Below are 27,952 nucleotides of genomic sequence, written 5' to 3'. Positions count from 1 at the left end.
CGAAAGGACGTCATTACCTTATTATATGTAGGGGATGTATTATCTATAAATGTTGTCAATCATGTATGATAATGAGCCTAAGCCCTCGATAGCCAGTATTCACAATAAACTTAGTGATTTTGAAAATGTAATACTGAATGAAAGGATTCGGCAGAAGCAAGAAGAAGATGGAAAATTTCAGGTTTAATATCTTTACAAATATCTGAGACGATGATCTACAGGCTATTCATGAAAAACTATCAAGACTAAATGAGCAACTCAAATCAGAAACACAAGAACGCTTGAGTTCAAGGCAACAACTTCAGCAAATAACAGAAAATACCGCAAATAACATGTTAAACGAATTGCAGAATAGATTGAACAAACGCGTTCACACGGTTGCCGTAAGCCTATCCAATCAAATTCATACACATTCTGCATTTAGGAGAAACTAGAGGTTCTTATAACAAAATGTGCCTCATTAGAATCCTCTGTAAGCGACATGGATCAAAAACTAACGAAATCAGTATGCCTAAATTTGATATATACTTTTTGTTCAGTATGATATTCAAATGATAGAAAACGATATTAATGAACTTAGCCGCAATATTTACACAGATATTGCCATAAAACAAGACAAAGATTCGTCTCTGACAGACAAACTATCCTACTTGGAACACTCAATCAAATCCAAGGTAACCCGTAATATGAGTCACTCGTAAATACAGGTCCATGACTACATGCTTATCGGAACAGAGGGAACCAAAGACATCCAAAATGAACTAGACAATTTTAAGGAGTATGTATACGAATGCATAACACACGGACTATAGAATTCTGGAAAATGAAAGTCAGATATTCGATGAACACGTAGCAGAGGAGCTCGAAAATATTAAACAAGCTCTGAAGGTCACAAGCAAGGCGCGGATGGAATCTGACAATAACATCGTTCAGGTTACTAAAAGTATGATTTATAACACATTCTCAGGCCATAGATCAGATGATGTCAATTCTACCGAAAAGTAATCAAGTATAAATTGTACAATAAATTGTTATGATACGCCTTGTTATGCAGATTTCGCAATTTCAACAGCGGATTTAGCTGCAGAATCAAAATCTAAGCAAAACAAGTGTGGTATATTAGATTCGTTGAGAAGCCTTTTAGCAATATCAGCTCTAGTACCCTGCAAACGTATGACTACAGGAAGCTGCTTCTCCAAGCGTTTGCTTGCCTCAATAAAAGATGTGGCAAATTTATCACAATGAACAATTCCTCCGACAATATTTACCAACAAAACCTTGGCATTTGGATCATTGTTAACAATATCAAGAGCCTTAGAAAGCATTGCACCAGTTGAATTTCCACCAACATCCAAAAAGTTAGCGGGAGCACCTCCATGATATTGAATTAAATCCAATGTAGCCATGGCCAACCCAGCACCATTAACTATACAAGCAACGTTTCCATCCAAAGAAATGTAGTTTAATCCAACTTTATCAGCCTCAGCCTCTTCATGAGTGAGATTTGCCGGGGATTTCTCAAAAATCTCAGTTTGTCTATACTTTGCATTGTCATCAACGGTCACCTTGGAATCGCAAGCTAATATCTTCTCATCACTGGTCTCAGCTATGGGATTTATCTCCAACAGCAAGGCATCAGATTTCACAAAAGCCTTGAATAAGTTAGAAACGATCTCCTTAGCCTGTGCATCCAACTTGCTGGAAAAGTCCAAATGCTTCACAATCTTGTCAATGTCATCAGCAGTTATTCCAGTCAATGGACATATGGGCCACTTTAATACTGCACTTGGGTCCTTCTCCGCTATTTCCTCGACATTGCCTCCACCGTGCTTTGTAGCGATGGCTAGGATACCACCAGACTGACGATCTAACATAAAAGCTAAATAGCGCTCTTTTACCAAGTCTAATTTCTCTGCAACGAGGACCTCGTTACACAATATTCCACCAGAAGTGGTCTGCTTAGTTTTCAGCACGTTTCCAATCATGCCCTTTGCAAAAGTCTTCACCTCGCTTGGTGAGGTTGCAACCTCTACACCGCTGAAGGATGTATTTAAAAATGTTCCTTTCCCCCTACCACCAGCTAGCACCTGGGCCTTAATGATTAACTTTTTAGAATCAGAAGAATCGAGAATTTTGCGGGAAATCTCCTCTGCCTCCTCAGAGGACTTAGCTAGCATATTCAGTGGGACCTTGACACCATGCCTCTTTAGTATGTTCATACCATGATATTCTGTAACATTCAAAAACCTTTTTGTTATATGAAATAGGTTCTGGTTGCCATCCTTTGAAAAATTTTTATGAAAGGCGATATTGTTCTGAAAAGAGGAGGAGTAATTAAAAAATCTTAAGCTACCCCTAGTCATACCAACCATCTTTATGAAAATTAAAGATTGGAATCCTATAAAAACACTACCGTGGGAATATACTGGCAGAAATCAAAATGTGCCGATCCCCATGCCGATGGCCATGGCATTGATACAAAATTATGAAACGTAAAACTCTTAAATATTAACGTCTAATATGTGCGATGTTTTAGTAGTAGAAAATATTGAGCATCGGACTGTGGTTTCCTGCGTGTGCCTCACCTGGCTTTGTTACAAATTTGCAATGTGTATCGTGAATACTACTCGTCGGTTGCAAAGTATTTTGCATCGGTATTGATGATGATCCAAATGTCATTTGTTTGTCAAATCTTTGGTCCATGTTATAATGATGTCTACGATTAACAACGCTTGGCCAACGAGAAATTTCGTTTATGGGTCTTAGTCTAGCAACTTGCTTCGTGCCTTTCCCATTTAATGGGTTGTCAACACTGGTATCTTTATTATAACAACTTCCTTCCCGCTGGGAAACATGATAGTTTCCTGGAATAACTCTGCCATACTCCAATCTTGGAGGATGTAGATGTATCGGCTCCTTGTTATAAGGCTTCTCAGTGCGATTTACGCTATGTTCATCTTCCATACTGCTATTGCTGCATATGCTAACGAAGCGACCATTTTTATCAAAAGTGGGTCCATTTAATATACCTTTGTTTGGAAGTTTACTATCGCGATGGATTATATTCCTACCGACCCAATCCACGAATCTATTCCTTATAAAGTTCTTGTGTGTTTTGTTAGCAGTAGATCCTTCATCCTTTGTGCTACCAGAAGTGCCTGTAGGTACAGAGTTAAAACCGTTTACTGGTACATTTTTATATCCAAATGTAGGTGTAGAATCATTATTAGAATCATCATTATTCCTTCCGTGTGAACTTTCATTCTTGTTTTCATCGATAAATTTATAAATCAAACGCCTGTAATTTGTAAGATCATACCTGATATTATCACAGATGGGTATAGTAATAGCCTTATATAATATTGGCAAATGTTTGTTAGACTTGTGGAATTGTGATAAATATGGATGATTTAATGCGTCTATAGTTGAAATGCGTTTTTTTGGATTAAATTGTAGCAACTTAGTCAACAAATCCAACGCTTCTTGGGTAACCATGGGGAAATATTCATGCAGAGGTTTTCTTGTAATATTGTTGATTGAATATACCATCATTTTTGCAAAAGGTGACCCTAAAGCATCTAAATCATCACTTGATGGGATTCCCGTAAATGCAACCACCTTAGAAAGTTGGTTTATAGTTGAAGATCCAGGGAATAGCGGTCTATTAATCAACATCTCAGCAAATATACATCCAATAGCCCACATATCAACTCCCTTTGTATATTTTGTGCTACCCACCAAAATTTCTGGAGCTCTGTACCATCTTGTTGCTACGTAATCTGTCATAACTGGTGCAGAATCTGTTTCTTCATCATGGGCTACACTTCTAGCAAGTCCAAAATCCGCCAACTTAACATGACATTTTGAACTTAAAAGAATGTTTGATGGCTTCAAATCACGATGAAGCAATTCACCTGAGTGAATATAATGGATAGCCTTTATAATCTGGTACAAAATATATCTCTTGTGTACATCCTCTAAGATATTTGACCTTATTACAGCATGTAAATCGGTTTCCATGTATTCAAAAACCAAATAAACATCGCGATTATTATTTGCTGGAAGAACCTCTTTTAATTCAACAATATTTTGGCACTTTTTTAATGATTGTAAAAACATTATTTCTCTGTATGTTCTTTGTGCATCTGTGGAATTCCTAAATGCGTCAAAAATCTTCTTCAATGCAATCACTTCATTTGTCCGTAAATCTACGGCTTTCCATACTATACCGTAAGCTCCTTTACCGAGCTTTTGGAGAATTTTAAATTTTGCCAGAACATGGTCGTCAATATGATCATTCATCTTTATAGCGACCTGAGATTATCATACAATATTTTTAACCTTTGTGATACGTAAACTTCTTAAAAGCATGTGATAGAGTTCTGCGTTAAGAGAAAACTCTATAATTAAGAACAACGAACGAAGCAGGAAATAGAGCAATAGTAACGCGATAAATCGTCATAAAATGCCAACACATCGAGCTGCTGACTTTCTATAGTCATTTATAAGATATATGCATTAGGTTCCACATCATGAATCGACCTTCCGTCAACGATAAGATTCTAATTCGTGCCTGGTCCTAGTCACGGTAAATGACAGTAATTAGATTGGGAAGTTGCGCACTCGATAATATTCACCAGCAACTCACGCCATTAGTTTGATTTATTGTTTCAGTAATTGTGATTCCATTGGCTGCGCAAACCTCTGTTGCAAAGAGCAACGGAAGGCGTATAGGTGCAAAAAGTAGTATGGAAGCTAAAATCAGAACAAAGGAAGAAACGGAACAAAGCACACAATTAAAAATTAAATTTTAGTTCTAAAAGGCACATAAGTGGAACGGTAACTGCTGTTTAAATAGATGCAGCAATGAGCCGATACGTAAAGATAAGCAAACGAGTATCTTTATAAAACGAAGATGATTTTATACAATATGTAAATTGGAAGTCTTCATATGCATACAATGAGGAATTCGCAATTCTAACCATTGCAAGTGTGCGCCAAGGCATAATCTCCCTCTGCAAATCTTATGCTAAGATGCGACACCAAAGAGCGAAAATATTGTCATGAATCTAATTTTAACTGGCAAACTATAAATAAAATGAGTTTGAAGTGAAGTCAATTCTCTGGGCTCCAATGAAGTCCCACATTCCCTATTTCTGTTACCTCTCAAAAGGCCATCACCAACACTTTAATTCGTGTGTATTTTAAACATTCTACAAGTGATATTCGGAGGGAATATCCCTTATTCCTAGGCCCTGTCATAATGTAACTGGTTACTGTAAATCATTAACCTTTATATTCAAGATCCATTGGTTTCATTTGCAAATGACAAATATCCTACGAATTCATATTCACTGTGCCAAATTCCCGCCTTAATAGCATTTGGCACCTATTTGCATTTAGATTCCTGTCTAACACACATATGGCTATGCTCGATTCTGTCTGACATAGCTTTAGTTCTCCCTAGATATTTGTTGCGTACATGAATATTATATTAAATATAGTCGGATATATTCCGATAGTTACTAGGTTTTGACCCGTCCATGGTTCAATCTGCTCCTAGTCGAGTTGGTACTGGCGCCTTCGCACATTCTGGCATACACTTGGATTACGTGTCATTTATAACATATTAAAGAGGGCAGTGATATAATGATGTTGTGTGGGACATATATATTGTACCTACTTGATATATTGTTCCTCCTAGCCTATACCACGGATGGAAATATCGCAAGTAAGTGTCTGCATAAGAAATCACAATCCATTCAGATCTGAAGATAAATGGTGGTCATTATTCTATACTGACCCCTGGTCTTACTCAAGCAAGAATGGATGATGGGATGATTTGCAAAACTGCAAAATGTTCCCATAAGACAAACACCGTTTTCAGTGTACCAAATGTAATCTGTGGTAACCATTATGTTTGCCAAAGTTGTCCCATATCATCTGGAGGTAACATTTGTTATCTAGGAGGCACTAACGGAACATCAGTCACAGTGGTAGAAGGAGAGGTTTATGTGACAGACAAGCAGTCTAAGAATGTTACCCCCGATGCCAAATCAGATTCTGAAGATAAAGAAGATGATGATGACTATGACCCATCTTTTGTTGAACGAAATGTAGAGGTGATGAGTATGGCATTTAAAGAACACAGTAGCACAATTTTTAGCAAAAAGAGGATGTGTAAAATTAACACAGATGGTAGCATTCCAGTGTCTGTTACTCTCTTTCTTCAGTGGTATATAGATCCTCTTTCAGCTCATAACAATTCATCGAATCATGATGATATTGACCCTTTATCTATGTTGGAGCTGAATGGGAAGGATACTGAAGATTATGAGGACGATGATTATGATGAATCAATGACTGGTAGACTGACTTCCATATATTCAATTACGAAGGGACTCATGAACAAAGCAAAACATGTGCACAAGGCACTAGGACCCAAATTTACACGGCCTAGAGTAAATATACACTTTGTCGTAGATAATATAGAAATTTCTCAATGCAGATATCCTCAGTTATGGAAAGGAAAATTGAATGGTAAATCCCTTATATTCATTGGAACTCAAAATTTTTCAATAAGACCAAAAGATTTCAACATTGATTTTTTTAGAAAGTCAATCAAGGTCCATGTTACAACAAAGTCATATAAAAACCTTAAATTCAATTCTTGTGTCCAGGTTAATTGTACCAAGGGAACAGATTCTCTTCAAAACTTGGCTTATAATCACAATACCCTGGTTAATATCCCACATCATATATCGCAAAACCCTCCTCAAATGCATTTGAATTTGAACTTTGTCCCACAAGCCCATGGCTATGCTGGACGGTTCAGATCTTATGGCGCCGTTCATAATTTCAATTACATTCCAGCAGTGGCTAGATACAGTACAAGTGGTATTATATGTGTAGCTTCATTACTCCTAATCGTAACCATTCAGGGAATAATTTAACTATTAGATTTATATGGTATGTATAAAGTATGTCGTGCGTCTAGTTGCCTTCTATCATGAGTCAGGTTCTACTTTTACAAGCATGAACAATCTTGGACATATAAATTGATAAAATGATCACCTCCGTAATGTACGCATATTGCTATTGTTTTTCGTCTTTCTTGTTTGTTTTACCGTAGATAAAGTATTAGATCGTGGAATTTCCTTTAAACTAACCACAAATTTAAGGTTTAATATCTGACAAGTAGTATGCAATTTTTGGTAGTTATAAATTATGGCTCTATTATCATATATACAAAAGTCGATGTCAGATGTGTTGTTACAAATTGAGCATTTTAGAGAAAATATAAGAACCAAAATAGCCACATGTTCATTAAAAGCAAAACATATTTCATTTATCTCACTGGCATGCGACGTCATAGCAATATATTTATCACTGATGTATTAACCTAGTATAACCCTAATATTGAAAGTTTTCTCCTGTTATAGCTTCTATGTATACGTATAAAAGATACACACACCTAAAACAGTTACAAATTAATCTAAATGTGTATGAGAACTGCTCTAAATAATTCTAGAAAGTAATCTGAGGACTGGAAACGTGATAGTAGTGATTTGTAAATTAGAAGTAAGGAAAGAAAAAACGGGCTTAATATGCGAGTGGTTCATATAAGATGGGCAAAAAGACATTTAAAGGATTGTAGTATGTTATAATTGAGATCAGTAAATTATTTAATAGTATAAAAAGAATTAGTACACCTCAACATATTTCTGCTCGATGGATCTATTCGACATAACCAAGATTCGTGCCACAAATATGTTAAATAGAAGGTAAGATGATTATCTATTGAGACCGGAAACGTTATCTTATTCATAATTTAGTGAGAAAGTAAAGAAATCGAGAAAAGTATAGTGCACATTGGAGTTTTTAATTATTTTTTTCTACTGGAATATTCTAGATTGGTAAGATTTATTCACAGGAAAGAAAAAATTAGATTACAGACCTTAACTACTCTCCGAATTATCTACTTATAAAGGGTGTTTTAGTACCTGCTTCTTTGAAATAGAGCATTTATGATATATAAACTATTGATGAATTATGTACGTGATTAATCAGTGCAGATAAGGATGTTTTCTGGAGTTTTGCAAGTTACAAGTATAACACTCATGTTCCGGCATATTTCCCTAGAGAAACTGCTAGAAGTAAATACTCTGCAAGAGCATTTACGCTAAGGATTAGAAGATAGTTTAAACTTATCTGATAAATTACGATTTCATATTTTACAGAAACCTCACTAATTGAAAATTTATAGTTGTACATATCCATCATACAATGTGAAGTCTGAGTACATTCTTTGCTATAAGGTATTTCCCATCATGTACATAAACATCAAGCTTCACGTATTCATAATGTAATCTGTACGGCAGAAAGACAGATTAGAGACACAAAGTAGCACAGAATTAGGATAAAGTCTCTCAAGAATAGAACATTTGGTAAAGATGGATTCACTTATTATATATCCCGCTTCACTCACAGGAAATAGTTATCAGCTTTTTGTTGTGTTTACTCTTCTCTTCCCCTTGATGAGGAAACGCATTTTACGTTTTGTCATCGGTTTTTCGTTTATCTTCTGGTCCTGTAGTAAATGATATAACAGATAGCCAACATACCTCTTTATTAAATTCTATAAGCCATTGCTGCATCTTACTTTCATCATCCCTGATATCTTTAACAGTTTTTGTATCAATGTTAACCCTAACTTCACTTGACAGACCATGTGTAGTTGTTTGATAAATCTCTAATCTGTTATCCGAGTTCATGTTTCCAATTGATAAGTTTTCCATTGATTGTATGATTGAATCTCCTGCTGAGTTTTCTGAACCAGGTGGTAGAGAACAAAATAAAAGATTTCCAGATGTGTAATCGTTAAGAACTAATTTGGCGGCGCGACCATAGTCCAGTTGGCCACCTTTTCCGCCGGATATAAAATTTCTATTTTTACACAAATATTCGAGGAATTTGTAGCTAAATAATATCTTGCGATCGTTAGCCTCTATTATACAATCAGCTAATGGTACATCATATCTTTTGCATAGCTGGTCGGGAATTCGATTACAAACCAACTGTACCGCTAATGTCATGTTTCCTCTAAAATGGGAAGTTGAAGCTATGTTGTTTATTAATAAATGATATTTTGTAGAAACCATTGTGGGAAATATGAGGCCAGGGCAATCACATAACGTAATGTTCAAGTGTCTTAATATTAAGGTTTGCATGTGTTTTGTTTTTCCGGGCTGGCTACTCACATTTGTTTTTGTAGCGTTCATCAGACAATTTATCAGTGAACTTTTCCCAACATTTGGAAATCCAACACATCCGACTGTATAAATTGGAATTTCATCATTATCTAGTTCTGGGTAGTCCTTAGTTTGAATTTTCTTGTATTCTAATACTCTATTAAGCAACATATCAACAGTATAAATTTGAATATCAAGGTCTTCTTCGGGTTTACTCGCGGTTAAAACCTTGTCAACATCCACATTTTCCTTATCTAAAGAGCCGTTTGAAGTGCTCTCATTGCTCATTTCAGCATCTAGTATAGAAGAAAAGAAGACAAAATCGATATCAGCTTTCCTAAAATAATCCGCCCATTCCCTTCTGATTTCAGGTGAGAGAAAATCAGCTTTATTGAGAATAAGGAGAACTTTCTTTCGTGGATCAACCTCTTTTACATAATTTTCAAGGTCAGGAACTCTGAAGAATAGAGGATCGCGTGATTCTATAATGACAAATATTAGATGACTCCTCTCTATAACTCTCCATAATTGACGCCAAAATTCTATATTTTTTTCATACGGTGTTATGACACATTTTTCCTTTTGCTCAATATCCAATAGAAGTTTGCGCCAGGTATAAAAATTTCGGGTTTCCAATTTTTCCAGTTCCTCTACATCTATTTTATGTAAATCCATATTTTCAGATTCTTCTTTTAGATATTTTTGGTATTGTTTTACATAAACATCTTTATGTGATTTACTGTCACCAAGACTATCCACACCTTCTTCATCGTCATCTTCCTCTTCTTCTGTTTCCTCAACATCTTCGTAATCCTCTTCACTCTTTTCATCTTCGTCCTCATCTAGTACTTGTTCTTCTTCTTCTTCTTCGTCATCATCTAGGGAATATTCGCTGTCATAGAATGATTCTGAATCCTTTGAGGCTTTACTTTTCACATTTGATCCAGAATTGTGACCATTAGGCAGGATGACATTTGTGTTTTTATCAGAGTATATACCATGCATTGGTTTTGGGCGATCTCCATGCATATACATGTCTACAAGTTTCTTATTCTTGCGTCTGTACGCCTTTTTTCTGGAATTAATTTCTTCTCTATGTCTTTGTTTGGATAACTTAGATATTAAAATTTTTTGCTCTTCAGAGAAAAAGAAGCACCTTCTTGGAATAGGAATCGTAGGGAATAAGGAACAGTCATACAAATGTGGAAAGTTGATCATATCAGAGAGTTGAGTATTCAAATCGGAAGACAACACCTCTCTTGTATTCCCATGTTGCGATATATAAGATTCTAAGCCTTGGGAGGCAGCTAGCGTGAATTCATCTAGATTACTTCGCTCGTATACCGAATGTTCCTTCTTTTTGAGAATGTTTTTGCGTAGCTCTTCATTTTGCTGGAACTGTCTCAGTAGAATATCATGAGCTAGCGTTCTTCCGATACTTCCATGCTTACCTCCCTTTTGGCTTTTGCCTCCACCCATAATTATTTATATTTATTCTGGAATATTTGCACATCCATCATAAATTTGAGAGAGGTAATGACTCCTAGTAGTCTCAAAGTACGGCAGATCATAAACAAGATTAACCGTATGAGATACCTTATTTAGTGGTTATACAGAACAATATAAGTGATATATTGAGCACGACGCTGCTCACCACAGCAGGAACACTTCCCTGTATAGACACTTGGAGAATTTCCAAAATGTAACACTGTACTATAGTCATTGTAATATTAATACCATTCATTCAAGATGGGATTTACATCTACATTTAAATTTGTTACGCTAGGAGCGCGTACTCGTATATTTAGAAAGTTCAGGGGCCAGCCACCAAAAACATACGATTTAATAAGGTTAACCTTACGATATTTGACAAGTTAAAAGGTATTTTCAGGAATCAGATAGATAGATTGCTGAGAGAAGGTAGAATAGAACTCACTCTTCCTAGAGCCAAGGAGCTACAGCAATACGCTGAAGAGATCATTTTCCATGCAAAACGAGGTAATTCTGCAGACGCATATTATAATACCTACAGATTGCCGAGAGTCAGACTTAATTGTGGAGAGTGTACTGCGCACACCGGAGAGCAGGAGTCTATTATATGAGAAATACGTGCCGTTGTACAAAGATAGACGATTCTTCTTCACAAGAGTGGTTAATCAATGGAGACTACGATTCAGAGACAGTGCTCCAATGGCATATCTAGAGCTTGTGGACAGGTAGCTCTCCTTCGAATCCATACAAAATTTCAGACCAAACGAATTACGTCCAGCGAAACCAGTTGGAAACGACAAAATATCGCATGTATATTCACTTATGAAGAACAGCAGACGAGATTTTAGGAAATATTACACGGTTTGTTCTACGTTACGTTTGTAAACGACGTTGTAGTACGCCAAAAAGGTTGGACTTATTGACGAAACTGGAAACCTTGTGGAGAACTTGGGTTCAATTGTGGAACATGATAAAAAGGTACGTTTGTATAAATGTATAAATATCGATTAGTGGTTTGAGAATGAAGATAATATATCGACGGTTGACGAAGCGAAGTTGACAGATGAGAGCATCAAGAAGAGATTAGAAACAATAAGATCGATCGATTTATCTACTGGCACAGCCAGGGAAGTATTCGACACTACCTATACACCCAACAATGGTTCTAAAACCAGCTCCAGGGTTCCCAGATTCAACCCATAATTTATATCCTAACTAATTTATTACTTTAATATCTTGTTTTAACAATTTTTCCATATTGTGCTTGTGCGGACTTGCCGTACACTCTGGTCATTGGATTTATTGTATAAAATGTTAATATATTGATTGAAATGCAGGGCATTTTCCAGAGGTTCAACCTTTTTGGTTGGTTTAATAACAAAATCGCACATAATGAAGCCGTAACAAAGTCTGAAGAGAGATATCCCATACCTCAGAAGTATCTGGACAATCCAGATCTTATACCAAAGTATTATGCGTTTCAATCGAATATGGTCACTGATGATGACCTCCAACCTGGAATGTTACGTCAGTTGGAGGTTGACAAGAGATTAACTTTACCCACGAGGACACATATACGTTTCCTCATTACTGCAACTGATGTGATTCATTCATGGGCTATTCCAAGTCTTGGAATTAAAGCGGATGCTGTCCCTGGAAGGTTGCATCGTGTAACTACTTTCATAATGAGGGAAGGAGTTTTCTACGGTCAGTGCTCTGAAATGTGTGGCACTCTCCATGGTTTTATGCCTATTGTTATTGAAGCAGTTGCACCAGAGACATATGCAGCACACGCAAAAAAGTATTATAGAGATGATTAACATGCCGGTTGGTACAGTTTTCTAATATATATACTGATACTATAATCTGGTGCTACTGCCAGCGCGATAAACTATTGCAATTTTTACGTTTCAATTCATGTACATGGGAATGGTGCATTACATACGATTTCAAAGTCTTCCTGTAGCAGAAATAAAGTAGGTGGTTTGGGTTACCTTCATCTTTTTGTTGAAATATGAAAGGTTTGCGATTGTAGAACAGGGTCCAGTATAGCTTGAAGGTGCTTTACAATTTCCATCGTCTGTAAATATCCATGGATTATAAACGATAAGGTGATTAACTTAGAGGGTTCCAGTCCTGTTAAAAGAATATGATTATGCTCAGGACATACCTTTGGGCATTTGCTCTTGTAGTTCTTATTGCAACTGTTCTGTTAACACATGATATCTTATAATCTCAACAAACCTTGCATGGCCATATTATATTACACCTATTACTCCATAGAGTCTTTTCAGATGATTCGATATCGTTAATGTTAATGGGTTTGTGACATGGACCTAAGTAAAGAGAATTATGTTTGAGAAGAATACCATTGTAAGAAGGTGTTGGAAGGCAATACTTTTCACTAGAATACCAGAACTTTGGACATACGTCAAGATTTCTCTCGCAAACCTCTTGAGATGGCCTACATGAAAGTTTATATACACCTTGTATATTTTCAAATAAGGCCAATCATAAAATACTTGGAGTGGTAAATACCATTTTAAGTTACAGATAGATTGCAACGTCTGTTTATCCTTGGTATTATTTGTAGCAATTATCTTGGAAGAGCATGGTCCACGATAGGAAATAGGAGCAATACACACATCATTATCATCTAACGAGAGATTCCATCCTATATGTGAGATACATAACAAGTAGCTTCAAAAATTAACCTTCAGGGCATTTAAACCTATAGTATTAGTATGAATAGTAGACATTTTACAAACGTAAAGTCCTGTATACAGTCCGAATCAGTGCCTCTATCTATTCCCTGTCCAAAAGTACAACAAAAGCAGATTAATACTGAAAATATCATATCTATATTACATCTAGGAAGGAAAGTTTAATGTGTGAAACTTGTTAACTATTTCTCTCCCTATTTCCTTGTATCAGGATCGTCACTTTAATTGGATTAGCACATTGAGAATCTCAAGGTAATACCACGAGATTATGTTGAATTACAATTTAGATCCTGTAATTGAGAAGATAAGAGCGAATAAATACGTAAATGTAGCCATTCAATCCTCAGATGTTAAGGAATCCGCAGACGTTTGTACATATTTACAGGAAAAATTTTCAACGACTCCAAATACAAACTTTTATGTGATAGGTGATGTTCTTATAGGGAGTTGCTGCACGGATATTATCGCATCTAGGCGTTGTAACGCAGGTTTGCTTTTTCACGAACTTTTAGATTTTTCATACACCTGTGACTCTATATACAGATTATATAATATATCTTGGGGAATTTTGCCAAAGTAGCATAGAAGTTACTGTGCCTATATCTTATGTATATAATATAGTCGAATTCGACTCGGATTTTCTCTCCAACAAGGTTTGTTACATCCTCTTGCTTAAACTTATTATTGATAGGTTGAAACACTTTTGAAAGATTTGGATTATACTAAACTTTTACTTGTATACAATGCAGCATTACATCACCGGCTTCCTGAAATATGCAAAACTCTGCTAAAATTGGCAACGCATATATATGTTGCTCAATGTTTTGATGATAACGCAAGACATGATGCAATTGGTTCCCGGAAGCAACTGGCTGGTCGTCCAGTATACAAATACATCATAGATGATAGTTCATGCGCGACTATATTAGGAGAATATGAACTTGAAACAAACACTAATGATATCCTGATACTATTTCTAAATATTTCTGGCGGATGTGATGGCCTTCGGGATACTATAGCCCTGGAAACTAGTGGATGTCAATACTACGAGTTATTAGTAGACAGCGGAGATGTTTTGAATTTAGATGGATATGGAGATAAATTGAGGATAAACAGATATAAAAACATAGAAAAGGTAAAAGGTGCGTCTAAAATAGGAATCATAACTTTGACAAAGTGTCTAAGTGGAATAAACAGATTACGCTCCGAAATGCACAATCTTTTGAAAAAATCAAACAAGAAATGTTACGTGTTCTCTATCAACCATCTTACAGAGGCAAAACTTACGAATTTCCCCGCAATAGATATCTATTGCCTACTATCATGTTCACACACTGCGCTAACATTACCAGCAATACTTTCTAAGCATTTGGTATTACCGTTTGAACTACTAGTAGCATTGGGTGTCATCGATTGGTCGGTTGATTATGTATTCGATTTTAATATCCTACTGAAGTTCATATACGCACACGCGATCATTCCAGATAGCGGTGAAAGTGACAACGACAAAGAAAAGTCTGAGATCAAAAAAATATGCGGTGGCACAGAATTATCTCTGTATGCTAAAAACTTTTATGATAATTTGCCTCACAATAAAGACCGCACGTTTTCCGGCTTAGACCCCTTGTATAATTTTGATAAGGAATCCAAAATCATAAGAGGATCACATGGTACCGCTAGCGGTTATAGCCATGAATACACACATAAATAATTTTCTAATGTAATAATAATTATAAATTACACTTTTCCACAAAATGTTCATGAGGGCTTTTGAAACAGCGATATGCAGGCTTCGTACAGCAAATCCTGTATCTGCATCTTCTTACCGATGTTTATTCATGGTTAGCCATCATTTGAATGATATGGGTAGAGAAGTAGCCACGCAATCAGGGAAAATAGCACTTATCGGAGCCGCAGTGCGCAATTTTTCAACAAAAGATAATGTGAACGGTGATACTATAAGAAAAGACATTAAAATTGAATCTAATGGTACTTTACGCGGAATTCATTACAATGAAATGTGCAAACCATCGCAACCCGGGTCAAGGTTTACACCGCATCCCTTTAACAGAAGATTTGCGTTAAGCAAAAGACCCTTGTTCCCTATAGAACCAAGAAACTTGCGTATTCTTGTATGTATATATCGCTCCCGTAATATATTTACAACTTTAGGGCTTATTGAGACACAAAAAACGTGGAAGGGGAAAGAAGAGTTCTGCCAAAGGAACTCGACATAAACATCAGAAGAATCGTGGGAATAAACCCAGGAGCAGAACTTCTGAAGGTGGACAAACTCCGCTATATAGGCGATTACCTAAATGGCCAGAAGCTTGGCTATCAAGGTTTGGCATCTGCACAATTATTTACGAGAATATTACAGACAAGAAAAGAAGTATGACACATTAAACTTGGCAAAGCTGCGCTATTTCATTGAAAAGGGTAGATTAGATACTCGATTTACGATTACCCAGAGACATCTTCATGATTCCAAATGTGTAAGAGTGAAGAACGGAGTACACTTGTTTAATGTCGTAAGTACATAACTAACTCCACACATTCATTGTTTAGAACGATTATCCTTTTCCATATAAAATTGATATACAAGTGGCAAGTTGTGATCAATCGTCCATAAATGCCATCAAGCGTGTCGGTGGAACTATTTCAATCATTTATTACGATAGAGTAAATCTAAGAGCACACCTCAAACCTTACAAGTTTGAGGTATTGCCGCGAACAGTTCGTTTATTGTGTCAAATTATAACGAAAATTTAGGCTCGGCCTGACATAGCAAAGGTACATGAACTCGAGAAGCTGCGTTCTAGAGGGTGTGAAGTCTACTACATCAAACCTCTATGGCTTATAAAAGAAGAGAAGAGGATTTTGACAGAAATGCAAGAACTCGAGGCTGAAATACTCAGATCGGGCGCAGTGGAAACTCCAGTGGATGGTACGCTAACGGTGCATTTTTATATATTTTCAGATTCTAAAAATCACGAAGAATACCTCATACAATTGTATCGTCAAAGACTTATGGAGCATAACAATCCAAAAGGCAAAGATGTGGAATCCGCGTAGCAATTAGCTTAAACCTGTAACATATATTGACATTTCCATTTAAAATAAATTACTATATTTTAAGGCATTTTTCCTTCAGCAACTTGGGATCATTCTCTTCCTGATGCTTTAGGACGCCATCGTGATATTTATTTTGTTTGTACAAGTATGCCTTGATGAATATCCATGAGATAAGGGTTGACAGCGATATGAGTATGTTGACGATGGAGTCGTGAACCTTTTCATCACTATGAAGCTTAGATTCTAGAAAAATGTCTAAAGTTGATGATAAACCGCCTAATTCCTTGATTGCTGAAGCGAGTTGATACGATGATAGCGATGTTGAAACAAGTATTGCTAGCTCTAGAATACACGGTACATATCTGGATAAATCCAGTACAAATATACAAGATGACTCTTGTATTATATGGCTCGGTATGGTTTTAGAAACCAACACGAGGCACTTTAAAACACCAAATACCAATAATCCGCAAAGTAAGGTATTTTTCATTGTATCCACCAAACACTCGAGCTACAACACAAAGCTATACATTTATACTGTTATAACGCGTTTCAAAGGCGCAATAACACTCACCGGATAGACATGTGTTGCTTAGCTTGTGTGGGTTGTCCACATCGGAGGGTGTGGCCGTTTATGGGTGTGAAAGATCACCAAGAACTATTTATACTAAAATGGTTGCATCAGCACAGTGTTCAGACTCTGAACATCTATGTTCGATATATATCGACATAGATATTCCTATGGACAACACATTAGCATCGATTAAAAAGAAATTAGAAGATAATAGTAATTCTAAAAAGGTTGCAGCTTTGGAACAAATTATACTTCGTAAGTATATTTTTAATTAGCATCTATGACGTTTTAGTGCTTCTGCGCGGCGAGGATGTATCGTCTCTATTGATGTCAATCATACGCTTTGCTGTTCCATCTAACCATCACCGTCTGAAAAAATTAGTCCATTTATTCTTTCAAATCTTTGACATGTGTAAACCAGATGGCACTGTTAGAGACGAACTTATACTCGTATGGTAGGTTTGCTATATACGCACTCATTAATTTTGCAGCAATGCATTAAGGAATGATCTGTGCTCACCAAATGAGTTTGTTAGGGGATCTGTGTTGAGACTTCTATCAAAAATAAGACACCTGAACCTAATACAACCATTGGTTCCATCAATTATTGATAACATTGTAAGTGGACCAAACCAAGCTTTAATCATGTTTTTGCAGAAACATCATGAACCATATGTTTACAGAAATGCTCTACTCTGTTTAACAAGTATTGCTGAAAATTTTGGTTCCGACCTTGTATTGGCTTCCTTCAATCACATTGAAGCTTTTATCACAACTGTAAGTTAAGGTTCTGAGTAAATATGAACTGTTTAGTGTGACGATGTTTCTGGGATATTGAGATGCTACGAATTATTGGAAGTTTGCGATATTTCTATGTGTGTACAATACATATTGGGTATGGAGAACATGTTACTAAATTTGTCTCCAGTTGTTCATCTGGCTATACTATCATCATTTTTTAGCCTAAGTAATATAAACGAACAAATAAAGGAACTGATGATGAGGGTGTTTATTATGATACTGGAAAATTCCAACGATAATTCAGTGCTTTTTTCTGGGTCAGATATTATTGTTCGCATGAGTGTTACACCTTTACACGTTCGCAAGGTTGCAGCAAAATCACTGGTAAAGATATTATTAAATGAGTCAGATTTAAATGTGAAGTTAATTGTAATTTCAAAACTACGTGGATTATACACAAAATCATCGCTGGCCAATGATGCACCAAATGTATTAGAAGATCATGTTATGGATTTGATAAGAGGGCTGACCTGTACCAATTTCCATGTAACATACGGCTTGCTGTCATTGGTTTTGCGTTCACTTAATAGGCAAAATGTTAGCGAACTTCTTTCTTGCTTTAAGCGCGAATTCATAAAGATTGATGATTCATCAATTTATACCGTGGATCAAACCTCAAAATATCGTATTATATTAATAAAGGCCATTCATCATACCTGTGGAGTTTATCCTGAACACAGTAGTATTGTTTATGACACATTGCTATCGTTTTTATCTCATAATCACGTTCAAACAGCTATAGATATCGCCTTGTTTTTTAAGCAATTGACGGAACTATTGCCACAACTGAGGGAAATAACTATTAGAAAACTCTTGCAAGTACTTGATACAATTCCTCACACGGATGTATTATCAATCTGTTTCTGGATAATTGGTGAATTCTCTGCCGAAAAAGAGTTAGCCTCGTTTTCTTGTAATTATATCTACGATATACTATCGCCATTCCCAATTGTAAGCAACCTACAGGCTATAAATTCAATTGATGAATCTGTTAGTCAAGTAGTCACTCCCTCTATAACGACAACTACTGTAATATTAGAAGATGGTACATATGGTACAGAAATTTTGAGTGTTGATGCAAATAATGCAAATGACAATATGCGCCGTGTTCTGATCGACAAATCCGATCCACTTCTGTATAATTCAATAGGGCATTCTCTACTAAAGATGGCGTTAAGATGCAACGATAAGGATATTGTAGCAAAGATTGCCTTGATCGTAGGGAACTTGACACAACTATTGCAATCACCTACTAATCTGCAGGTTTACTCGTTAAAACGACTCAAAACTATATTAACATTGTTGGTTGGCTTGTTAAAAGACAATGAAAAGTATGCCAAACTATCTTTGAAATATATTGACTTGTCTAAATCTGGCTCAAAGGTTTCTTCAGTTACAGCACAACATGTTACAGACTTTGATCTTGATATAAGTTTCCCATCTATATTTACTTCCACATGTAGCAAGGATGATGACTGGATCATCGATGACGCTATATACAATGAACAGATTAATATATTAAATGATTTTGATATTGATGAACTCACGCTTCCTTCTATAACTACAATCCAAGACAAATCATCTTTGGATACCTACAGAAACATTCACCAATTTACATCAATCTCTGACCCATTATATGTCGAGGGTATGTCGAAAATAATAGGGACAAAAATGTACATTACTATATTGATAGAAAATATGAGCAAAGAACTGTTGCAAAACGTTACCGTTGAATTGTCCACTGGGGACAATTTGGAAAAACTATCACCAATACCAGTACTAACATTACCGTCCGGTGGCAGTAGTGTTATTGAGGTAAATTTTAGAATAAAGTGCAGTGAAGATGATGCGATATTTGGATATGTCTACTTCAACAAGTCCAAATCCTCGTTGCAAGATTGCTTACCATTTAATCCAATGCGCATTTCAATGTACGACTACATTGTACCCAGCTTTATTTCACCATCTGTATTCCGCAGCTACTGGGCTGACTTCGAGTGGGAACACAAAATAAAGCTACATCCAATATCTCATAAACCACTGGAACTATTATATAAAGTGCTTGAGGCCACACACATGACAGTTGTTGGTCACATACCTCCATCACACATTCAGAATTCGTTTGGATCAAATTCTTTCAACAATCAGGAGTATTTTACGCAATACATCAACTATCTTTCGGCATTGCCCGAGATTGCCGCGTTAGCGGACGACTCTTCTTTCTTCGCAGTGAATCTATTCGTGAAAACAATATACGGTGAAGAAGCTCTAGCTAATCTTAGCATAGTAAGAAAGGACCAAGATGTATACTCGGGATGTTTTAGAATCCGCAGTAGAACACAAAATGTTGCCCTTGGCTTGGGTGATCGCATTGCTATTGTACAACGCGCCATTGCCATTTAACATGACGACACATAAATTTTAAAGACAATCATTTATATGTTATTTCATAACATATGGTTTTAGCCCCGAGTATTTAATATGTGTCGCTCCGTTTGATTTCCAGACCCGTTATGACGTAGGACCGACCGAAATGGCAAGAACATGCCATACAGCTACATTATACAATTTACGGGGTAGATATTTCTCAAATGCGCCAAACTTACCCTTTGGTGAGATCTATCATCCCAGACAAACTAAGGAGAAGGCTCTCCAGGCCCAGGTAATGTCACTATTATCCGGAATTTGACTTATTTTCTTTAGATAGTTGATAAAATCCCCTTTGATATGGTGGATGCATGGCTTGAACGCAACGAAATTGCAGTAAATACAAAGTTAGAATATATGCCTCAACAATTCGCTGAAGCCAGGGTAAAGTATGCCTCAAACCCAGTAGACTTTGTTTTATCATCACTATTACGTCACTGCACTCAATCTATATCGGAAGGTGCTAGTCCAGGGGTCTGTAATAGAAAGAGAAGAAAGACTAACAACTCTAGACAATCGGATTTTTGCGATAAAACTGAGAAGAAAAGGTTTATTGACGGTGCTGTGGATAAAATAGCTGAATGTTTTAGTGAACTTAACGGTGCAGAATGTGGAATTATATTGAAATGTTTTGTAAAACTTGGATATAAAAATCCACAATTACAAGCACGTTTAATACGTAAGACCGTTGAAAGAGGTCAAATATTCACTGAGTACGGTCTTTTATCTGCACTTAACACTATTGTTGATTGCTTGCATGATAGTTCAAGTTTAGATGATGTTGATACTCCGCAGAGACTCTTCGATTCAGTGAGCCCGGCAATTTTGAAAAATTTACGAAAATTTAGCCTAAAATCCCTCTCCATTTTGGTAAACATATTATCAAGGTCAAAGTTTAATGTAAGCAGGTACCTTAATGAGATTTGTAATCTCATCCTCTCAGAAAATTTATCACTTAAACAGGGAGATGATAGTAATTTAACCTCTGAGAAAAAGGAATGGAGCGAAAATGTAGTACACTTCATAGCGAATGGATTTTCCAGAAAAAATATCCTAAACAAGAAACTGTTTGATTTTTTAGAGGAGCATATAAAACCTTCTTGCCATAATTACAATGTTGACACATTAGTATCGTTATGTAATGCATACTCCAAATTCGGTCCCGCAAATGATTCCGGATATCTAGAATTATATTGTCTTTTAGCTAAAAAGATTATAGCAAGGAAAAATGAATTGACCAATCGTCACATCTGTGTTGTAGCAAATGCATTTTCCAAGGTGCTTGTATGTCATGAGCATCTATTATCGGTGATAGATAGAATACTTCCTATTAGAGTGGATTCTTTGGATCATCGTCAGGCTTCAATGATCATACATGCATTTGGAAGGCTTAAATACAAGTCAGATAACCATGTACTTTTGTGGAATAAGTGTACCAGGGTATTTTTCTCCATGCTTTTTACTTGTTTTATAGATGCTCGAAGGTCATTCCTGGCAAAGTCTAACTATGATTTTTCAAGCATATACAAAAGGTGAACAACTGGATGATGTAACTTCTAGAACTTTTTGCCAGCGTTTTTATCAGCTATTTTTGTCGTTGGATGAGAGCAAAAGTTCTGGGACAACTAAGGCTGAAAACCTCCAACCTATAACGCTTTTGTCATTGGTTTATTCTCTTGTCAAATCAAGAATTCTGTTTCATACCGAGCTACTACTAATGATCGCAAACGTATGTCTATATTGATAAAAAATAGCTCTCATAGGAATGTATAAAATGTTTAAATATTTACAAAGGCGATGAAATCGCTAACTTAACCTATGCGTTTTCCAAAATTTATTCAAAATATAATGCTACTTGTGACAAAAGTGGTAATTCAGACAGGTATGTTTCTCTACCGTATTTAAATGCTGCTTAGTCAACTTGTCGAGATATCCCATAAGATTTTACTGAATATATGCAAGATATTGGATGATCCTAGGGCTGATATTCCAACATTTTCGGTAATTTTTAGTTGTATAGTAGAAGGCTGTTATTTTCAGGTGGTAAAAATAGCGAAAGCGTTTGGGGACTCCTCCTTCATACCTGCCGTCTCATCTATTATAAATCTTGTTAGGAGGAACATATTATTACTGGAAACATTCTCATATTCACACATAACAATTTTGGTTTGTTAGTTTGTTCTTTATCATTCATTGTCCAGATAAATTCTCTCTCAACATTGGGTGCCCATGATGCTGATTTGTTAACTATTTTGCAGTCGATCAAGCATAGAAAAGGTACCAAAACGAAAATAAAAAATACTCCTGAGATATAACACTGGATGATTATTTATTATTAAGTATAAATAAATTGTGAATATAGTTATATTTACTTTTACGATCTTTTGTGTATTGGGCTTTGCTATATTCTCACCTGTAAGACATTTGTTCTACTGATCTAGAATAGCTTCACAATCACGCTTTATATAAGATTTATAACCAAAAGGAATCTATCATCTATTCTAAAACACCAAAATGTGTGCATTTAGAGTTGCTTGTATTATAACATATGGTGGTGTCTAATAGTTTACTCTAGTCCTATTTTGTATTCACCAAGAAATATATAGTATTAGAAATCAATGGTATGTAAACACTTATTTAGACGGTTAATATTCATATTAAAATCCAATTAAAGGCTTTGATTTCTATGTACCAATGGAATGTCCTTTCTTCTATTTTTTAAAATTAAGGTATCTACGTAAACCACAATTCTTTAAAACACATCTTTCGCAATACTTGAGGAATCTTTAGTAGTTAAACAGTCTAAACCGTAAGAATTGCGTCGATAGACTATGAATTAACCCTTAGAGTTGTTATTCAGTACATAATATTTCCTCTAATTACTTTCGTGGAATATATTATCCATAGACTAGAGTTCCACTTCTCTATAAATGTAATTACTCTACGGAACACGCACACTTTATTTGATAAAGTGTAATAAATTTATAGTATATAATTTCAGGGCTTATGTAAATACTGGAATATGATCCCTTTGTTACTGAACTTTAAGACAGGATTGGCCTTTCCACAATTCTTCTAGGAAACGTCCAATGAGGCAACATTAATATGAACTAGAAAAGAAGCCTAGTATTTAGCAAGAAACAACATGATTTACAATTAATAAGTGGGTAGTTGGATTTTACTATGTAGTAATGGGTGAGACAGAGAGGTCTCCGAATGTAGCATTTCCAGACGAAACAAAAACACCTATAGTTCCAGATGTCGTGCTTATTTGCCCATCTTGATTTATAACTTTGTTATCATCAATTTCAACTGTGATTCCTCTGATACGAGTTGTAAAAATTTCATGCTAAACAAACCCTTTATACCCAGTGTCTTTAATTGATATATAGTGAATAAATTGGCTATTCATACGATCCTGAACATTCGTTGACTATCTAAAGCAAAACTCACATAAACTTGTTCAGCTATTAGTTCTTGTGACGTATCATTAAGGAGCTTCAGTGAAACTGTTTTAGTGGTGATATTAAGTTCGACTAATGTCATATTTTTATCAGACCCACGAATCATGATCCCACCACTACTATTTTCACTCTGTAGAAGATTAAACTATTGTAATTCAGTACCAGTTTTATTGTTGCACGAACTTCGAATGCATTGCATAGCGTATTTTTAAGCTGAAGTGTAGATGGAATGCTCGACGCAACCTGTCTGTTGCGTGTAATCTTGGGGGTGTTGTTTTCGTTTACAACGATCCAACCATTATCGTTTGTTTCTTTGAAATCACTGAAGAAGTTTATGGATCAGCTTTGAAGTCATACCTCAAAGAGACATTTCCGGTACCATACGGATTGCAATTTTGCGATATTACCGGTGTTACGTTTCCATTACTTTCACTTTTGGCAGTTTCTGGTGTAACTTGTGTGTTGGAATTGCAATAAGAGAAGATAAACCAGCTGAAATCATTTTAAATCAGATTAGACAGAGAAACATACAAACGGGTACATGCTATACTGTCTTTATTTTCTCCTACTTTTTCTTCTGTTTGAGTCACTTCTGGTACCTTTGTTTCATTGTTACCAGGTACAGGCTGTTGTGGCACAACTGCCTGTGAAGGATCCTGTTTCAAGCCATCACCTGAATATGGAGGTGGTGAAGTAGATGTATTTGCCATAGGTGTAGGTTGTCCATTTACAATTGGTGGAGATTGATTTACATCCGAAGTATTTGGATATGCGGTTTGTACAGGTGGTTGGCCGATGTATGTAGGTAGAAGATGGTTAAATTTTTCATGAATGGGATGGATTCCATTATAATCTATATCATCTTTAAATTTACCACTATTTAAAATGCCTGAATTGCTAATATTTGTGATGTGTGCGTACATTCCACTTTTATGATGGACGTTGTTTTTACCTTTGCCCTTAGAATTCCCATCTGTGGCAAAAAAGATACACACATCCAATAAAATGAATAAAAACAAATAAATTTGTCTAAAAATCATCATAATGGAGTTAAAAGATAATCTGTATTTATGGAATCAAGACAACCTTGGCTAGGGCACTATAAGGAGTTTGTTGGTGGGACAAAGTGCCAACATCTAAAGTTATTTTTGATATTACTCACATGATTTAAATATTCGGTTCGTATCGGGAAGCCAGTTTTTGATTTGGTCCATTCCATTTACCATGGTTCCCAGTTCTTTACTCTAACAAGTAGGCTATACCTATCCTTGTAAACTATAACTATTAATACTTAATCTAATCCTAATTGTATCATATGGTAACTCCTAGACATCCTGAAATTGCATTGAGCTGATGCATAGGAGATTATTAATCGTCCACAGCGTCAATATGCTTCATCTTTAGGAGTTATATATTTTTTATTTTTTAAAAGGACCAGTTTCAGGTGCCTGTATAAGATTCCTTGTTTTTAGGTACTTTGTGTTACCAACATTTTAGTACAAAGTGTGGTTACAAATTCAGAAAAATATCACACTCTTAAAAATGCATAAAGGTTTAATTTCGAGATAAATGCCTATTCAATTCATTTTGTATCTATACAGGTATTCTGATGGCTAGTACAGCATTTTTGCTGAAGGACGATCCTTCGCAGGCTGCGGATTTATATTCGCTATTATACGCTCTGGAATATCTGGAAAGAGGATATATCGGTGGATATTCGCCGTCCGATGAATATGAAACAGAATGCAAATCACTGCTATCATTGTGTAAGGTCCTAAATGAAGCTACACCGGATATCTTCGTTTCGTTTTCCAAGGTAATTTGATTGTCACCAATAGGCGCCGAAATTCGACACAGGAATTCAGCTTCCATTGCCCCTTGGCACTTAATCGAATAAAGGTTGGCCAGCCAGCTACTTTAGAACGACCTAAAGATCAAAAGGAGAATAATCAGGTTTGCATCAGATTATTCTTTATAGTAATGATAACGCTGTAGAAGCTAATGATATTCGAACTTAGTGAGCATTTTATAACTCTGATCGACGCACTCAAACTTGGAAGTATAGCTGTGGATGAGGTATGCTTACACATTTACCCAAAGATTTGTTTTTAGCTCTACCCACTTTTACACAGTCTTATTTTGTCTATAAGTTCCATAGAATCTTCACACGAGAAGAATTCCAACGAGGCGTTTACCCTAAAGTCGGTGGACAAACTCCAGAAGTGGGATAAAAGGCTAGAAGGTATGGGTGCCCATGAAGAACTGAGTTCTAACGATGCTAGACAACTTAGCATGGATACAGAAGCTGCATATACATTTTTCAAAACATTCCTGAGGCAGCAACAATAGCTTTGTCAATGAGCACGGGTAAAGTTGACATTGGCCAGTTTTTAGCGTAAAATAACGTCTGTACATAATGTATATATCCATTCGATAGACAGGGGTAGTCTGCCCTAAGGTGCAAGCCCCGCGACTCTGGAGCCAAGTGATTGGCAATCGTAAGTTTACTAGGAGGATAGTTGTTTATAGATATGATTAATACGTGATGCATCCATTATTGTGTGTCAAGGTCACTCTTGCTCATTTACTCCTACTATCTGCCCCAAGGAGCGCCAAGTGTACCAAAAGCAGCGCAAATCCTTCAGCACTTCCCAAATGCAGCACAGTAACTAAAGACAAGGTTGAACCCTGTATATATGATGGTCCTACGAACAAGGTGTGTTTAAGGAAGTGATTTTTAGACATACATGCTAATGATATAGAGATTGATCCCCCTGACTGCCATTTTTTCGACTGACAAAGAAGACGTCAATGACTTACATAATGAGAATTGGAGCAAAGCACACGATGGCAACATTCATTATATGTATCGTGGTCAGGGTTTGTCTGGATCACTTGGAGTAAATGACCTAACATCGCAAATTCCACATCATTCCAGCTATTGCTATACATACGAAGAATACAATGAACATGGAAGTGGAACAAAGACCGCAAAATTTGTAGCTGGAGACACACATCTAGAAACCGTAACATCGCATGTTGAAAAAAAGTGTATTCCGATACCATACCTGAAACACATTCAGTACGTTATGCGAATAGGGGTTGGAACTCCACCTCAGTATGTTAATCCCCTAATCGATACGGGTAGCACGAATACATGGATTGTGAGTTCTAATTGCAATTCTGAGACTTGTACAAATGTTCACAAATTTAACGAAGGTTCTTCCACTTTTGTCCCAATAGATTCCCAGGAAAACGCTGAGATAAAGATAAAATTTGGAACTGGGGTGATAGTTGGGAAACCAGCTTCAGATAACTTTGAAATTCAAGGTGATATTGTGAAGAATCAAGTATTCGGTCTAGTTGAACAAGAGATACCAGATAGAACTGATCACAACGTATTCAAGGTAAGTATTTTCATGCCAAGAAATCACTTTTTAGATGATAAAATTTGAAGGTATTGTGGGTTTAGGGTTTCCTGACATGGCTTGGAATAGCTCCTTACCCTTGTATGATAACTATTCAAAGACAATTGGTGCTAATCTTATATTTTCATTGTACTTTTCAAATGATAAGAAGGTATGTAAAAATCACGAAATACAAAAATTTCTAGTATTCAGCATTGCTGATTGGTGGTGTGGACAACCGCTTTTATAAAGAAGAAATAAAGATGCTACCGTTAATAAGGGAATATTATTGGGAGGTACAATTATCGGAACTGTGGATTGGTAATAATAAATTATGTTGTAGTACAAATTCTTATGTGATTTTTGACTCCGGAACTAGCTTTAATACACTACCACACGATGAATTTTCAAAGTTCAAAACGTTCGTCCCTTACAAAAATTGTAATGGTGATTTGGATTCCGTTTTATCAGAGTACCCAGTTATAAAGTATGTCTTCACTGGAGGAATATCTGTCGAAATTCGGCCAGAACAGTATCTATTTATTGCTAAAGGTATCTGCAAACCGGCATACATGCAGATAAATGTTCCATCGGCTTATGGAAATGCCTATATTCTTGGAACGAATGCATTCATGAAGCATTTTTATACGGTATTTCAAAGATCAACGTCTTTTACGCCTGCTATGGTTGGATTCGCACCAGCAGTCCATTTAGATACAAACCAAGAATATATAGATAC

At 36.1% G+C, this 27,952-nt stretch overlaps 16 protein-coding genes across 16 annotated transcripts, besides 4 other annotated features; 10 read left to right on the top strand and 6 right to left on the bottom strand.

Annotated features, from left to right (window-relative positions):
- Window positions 1-49: 49 nt before the first annotated feature.
- BEWA_037850 (conserved hypothetical protein) lies at window positions 50-1,005 on the top strand (the record flags this gene model as incomplete). The annotated part of the gene is made up of 6 exons (XM_004833143.1): window positions 50-181; window positions 222-383; window positions 425-505; window positions 540-674; window positions 708-778; window positions 813-1,005. The coding sequence occupies 6 exons, from the start codon at window positions 50-52 to the stop codon at window positions 1,003-1,005; spliced, it is 774 nt and encodes a 257-aa protein (XP_004833200.1).
- A 41-nt stretch (window positions 1,006-1,046) lies between these two features.
- On the bottom strand, window positions 1,047-2,372 carry BEWA_037840 (succinyl-CoA synthetase beta chain, putative; the record flags this gene model as incomplete). Its single annotated transcript, XM_004833142.1, has 1 exon — window positions 1,047-2,372. The coding sequence occupies one exon, from the start codon at window positions 2,370-2,372 to the stop codon at window positions 1,047-1,049; it is 1,326 nt and encodes a 441-aa protein (XP_004833199.1).
- A 160-nt stretch (window positions 2,373-2,532) lies between these two features.
- BEWA_037830 (protein kinase domain containing protein) lies at window positions 2,533-4,302 on the bottom strand (the record flags this gene model as incomplete). The annotated part of the gene is made up of 1 exon (XM_004833141.1): window positions 2,533-4,302. One exon carries the CDS (start codon window positions 4,300-4,302, stop codon window positions 2,533-2,535), a length of 1,770 nt encoding a protein of 589 aa, XP_004833198.1.
- A 1,347-nt stretch (window positions 4,303-5,649) lies between these two features.
- Window positions 5,650-6,953, top strand: BEWA_037820 (conserved hypothetical protein; the record flags this gene model as incomplete). Its single annotated transcript, XM_004833140.1, has 2 exons — window positions 5,650-5,731; window positions 5,767-6,953. The coding sequence occupies 2 exons, from the start codon at window positions 5,650-5,652 to the stop codon at window positions 6,951-6,953; spliced, it is 1,269 nt and encodes a 422-aa protein (XP_004833197.1).
- A 1,500-nt stretch (window positions 6,954-8,453) lies between these two features.
- On the bottom strand, window positions 8,454-10,730 carry BEWA_037810 (conserved hypothetical protein; the record flags this gene model as incomplete). Its single annotated transcript, XM_004833139.1, has 2 exons — window positions 8,454-8,590; window positions 8,625-10,730. 2 exons carry the CDS (start codon window positions 10,728-10,730, stop codon window positions 8,501-8,503), a joined length of 2,196 nt encoding a protein of 731 aa, XP_004833196.1. The 3' UTR covers window positions 8,454-8,500.
- Window positions 10,013-10,121: a sequence feature (GA-rich).
- Window positions 10,731-10,820: 90 nt separating the features above from the next.
- BEWA_037800 (60S ribosomal protein L17, putative) lies at window positions 10,821-11,945 on the top strand (the record flags this gene model as incomplete). Its single annotated transcript, XM_004833138.1, has 6 exons — window positions 10,821-11,101; window positions 11,143-11,249; window positions 11,284-11,467; window positions 11,501-11,603; window positions 11,640-11,720; window positions 11,754-11,945. The coding sequence occupies exons 1-6, from the start codon at window positions 11,001-11,003 to the stop codon at window positions 11,943-11,945; spliced, it is 768 nt and encodes a 255-aa protein (XP_004833195.1). The 5' UTR covers window positions 10,821-11,000.
- Window positions 11,946-12,073: 128 nt separating this feature from the next.
- BEWA_037790 (cytochrome c oxidase subunit II, putative) lies at window positions 12,074-12,562 on the top strand (the record flags this gene model as incomplete). The annotated part of the gene is made up of 1 exon (XM_004833137.1): window positions 12,074-12,562. The coding sequence occupies one exon, from the start codon at window positions 12,074-12,076 to the stop codon at window positions 12,560-12,562; it is 489 nt and encodes a 162-aa protein (XP_004833194.1).
- A 295-nt stretch (window positions 12,563-12,857) lies between these two features.
- On the bottom strand, window positions 12,858-13,599 carry BEWA_037780 (signal peptide containing protein; the record flags this gene model as incomplete). The annotated part of the gene is made up of 7 exons (XM_004833136.1): window positions 12,858-12,878; window positions 12,913-12,951; window positions 12,987-13,078; window positions 13,112-13,206; window positions 13,281-13,416; window positions 13,457-13,473; window positions 13,511-13,599. 7 exons carry the CDS (start codon window positions 13,597-13,599, stop codon window positions 12,858-12,860), a joined length of 489 nt encoding a protein of 162 aa, XP_004833193.1.
- A 134-nt stretch (window positions 13,600-13,733) lies between these two features.
- On the top strand, window positions 13,734-15,176 carry BEWA_037770 (conserved hypothetical protein; the record flags this gene model as incomplete). Its single annotated transcript, XM_004833135.1, has 3 exons — window positions 13,734-13,953; window positions 14,009-14,118; window positions 14,157-15,176. The coding sequence occupies 3 exons, from the start codon at window positions 13,734-13,736 to the stop codon at window positions 15,174-15,176; spliced, it is 1,350 nt and encodes a 449-aa protein (XP_004833192.1).
- Window positions 15,169-15,205: a sequence feature (AT_rich).
- Window positions 15,206-15,219: 14 nt separating this feature from the next.
- BEWA_037760 (60S ribosomal protein L15, putative) lies at window positions 15,220-16,540 on the top strand (the record flags this gene model as incomplete). Its single annotated transcript, XM_004833134.1, has 6 exons — window positions 15,220-15,597; window positions 15,638-15,807; window positions 15,846-15,996; window positions 16,034-16,201; window positions 16,238-16,412; window positions 16,446-16,540. 6 exons carry the CDS (start codon window positions 15,220-15,222, stop codon window positions 16,538-16,540), a joined length of 1,137 nt encoding a protein of 378 aa, XP_004833191.1.
- A 52-nt stretch (window positions 16,541-16,592) lies between these two features.
- On the bottom strand, window positions 16,593-17,030 carry BEWA_037750 (uncharacterized protein; the record flags this gene model as incomplete). The annotated part of the gene is made up of 1 exon (XM_004833133.1): window positions 16,593-17,030. One exon carries the CDS (start codon window positions 17,028-17,030, stop codon window positions 16,593-16,595), a length of 438 nt encoding a protein of 145 aa, XP_004833190.1.
- A 182-nt stretch (window positions 17,031-17,212) lies between these two features.
- On the top strand, window positions 17,213-20,348 carry BEWA_037740 (conserved hypothetical protein; the record flags this gene model as incomplete). The annotated part of the gene is made up of 5 exons (XM_004833132.1): window positions 17,213-17,369; window positions 17,407-17,569; window positions 17,606-17,732; window positions 17,772-17,891; window positions 17,928-20,348. The coding sequence occupies 5 exons, from the start codon at window positions 17,213-17,215 to the stop codon at window positions 20,316-20,318; spliced, it is 2,958 nt and encodes a 985-aa protein (XP_004833189.1). The 3' UTR covers window positions 20,319-20,348.
- Window positions 20,349-20,448: 100 nt separating this feature from the next.
- On the top strand, window positions 20,449-22,657 carry BEWA_037730 (conserved hypothetical protein; the record flags this gene model as incomplete). Its single annotated transcript, XM_004833131.1, has 7 exons — window positions 20,449-20,577; window positions 20,619-21,782; window positions 21,817-22,071; window positions 22,106-22,224; window positions 22,259-22,343; window positions 22,383-22,508; window positions 22,544-22,657. 7 exons carry the CDS (start codon window positions 20,449-20,451, stop codon window positions 22,655-22,657), a joined length of 1,992 nt encoding a protein of 663 aa, XP_004833188.1.
- Window positions 22,658-22,666: 9 nt separating this feature from the next.
- Window positions 22,667-22,694: a sequence feature (AT_rich).
- An 829-nt stretch (window positions 22,695-23,523) lies between these two features.
- BEWA_037720 (hypothetical protein) lies at window positions 23,524-24,729 on the bottom strand (the record flags this gene model as incomplete). The annotated part of the gene is made up of 6 exons (XM_004833130.1): window positions 23,524-23,665; window positions 23,702-23,760; window positions 23,796-23,936; window positions 23,969-24,128; window positions 24,164-24,298; window positions 24,338-24,729. The coding sequence occupies 6 exons, from the start codon at window positions 24,727-24,729 to the stop codon at window positions 23,524-23,526; spliced, it is 1,029 nt and encodes a 342-aa protein (XP_004833187.1).
- Window positions 24,730-25,213: 484 nt separating this feature from the next.
- Window positions 25,214-25,237: a sequence feature (AT_rich).
- A 178-nt stretch (window positions 25,238-25,415) lies between these two features.
- Window positions 25,416-26,155, top strand: BEWA_037710 (hypothetical protein; the record flags this gene model as incomplete). Its single annotated transcript, XM_004833129.1, has 4 exons — window positions 25,416-25,622; window positions 25,664-25,759; window positions 25,802-25,882; window positions 25,919-26,155. 4 exons carry the CDS (start codon window positions 25,416-25,418, stop codon window positions 26,153-26,155), a joined length of 621 nt encoding a protein of 206 aa, XP_004833186.1.
- A 160-nt stretch (window positions 26,156-26,315) lies between these two features.
- BEWA_037700 (pepsinogen, putative) lies at window positions 26,316-27,948 on the top strand (the record flags this gene model as incomplete). The annotated part of the gene is made up of 5 exons (XM_004833128.1): window positions 26,316-26,522; window positions 26,569-27,213; window positions 27,248-27,385; window positions 27,420-27,863; window positions 27,928-27,948. The coding sequence occupies exons 1-5, from the start codon at window positions 26,352-26,354 to the stop codon at window positions 27,946-27,948; spliced, it is 1,419 nt and encodes a 472-aa protein (XP_004833185.1). The 5' UTR covers window positions 26,316-26,351.
- Window positions 27,949-27,952: the final 4 nt, after the last annotated feature.

The sequence above is a fragment of the Theileria equi genome (genome assembly GCF_000342415.1).
Source record: "Theileria equi strain WA chromosome 2 map unlocalized gcontig_1105316255037, whole genome shotgun sequence".
Lineage (NCBI taxonomy): Eukaryota > Apicomplexa > Aconoidasida > Piroplasmida > Theileriidae > Theileria > Theileria equi.
This window is presented reverse-complemented; position numbering and strand designations above follow the sequence as displayed.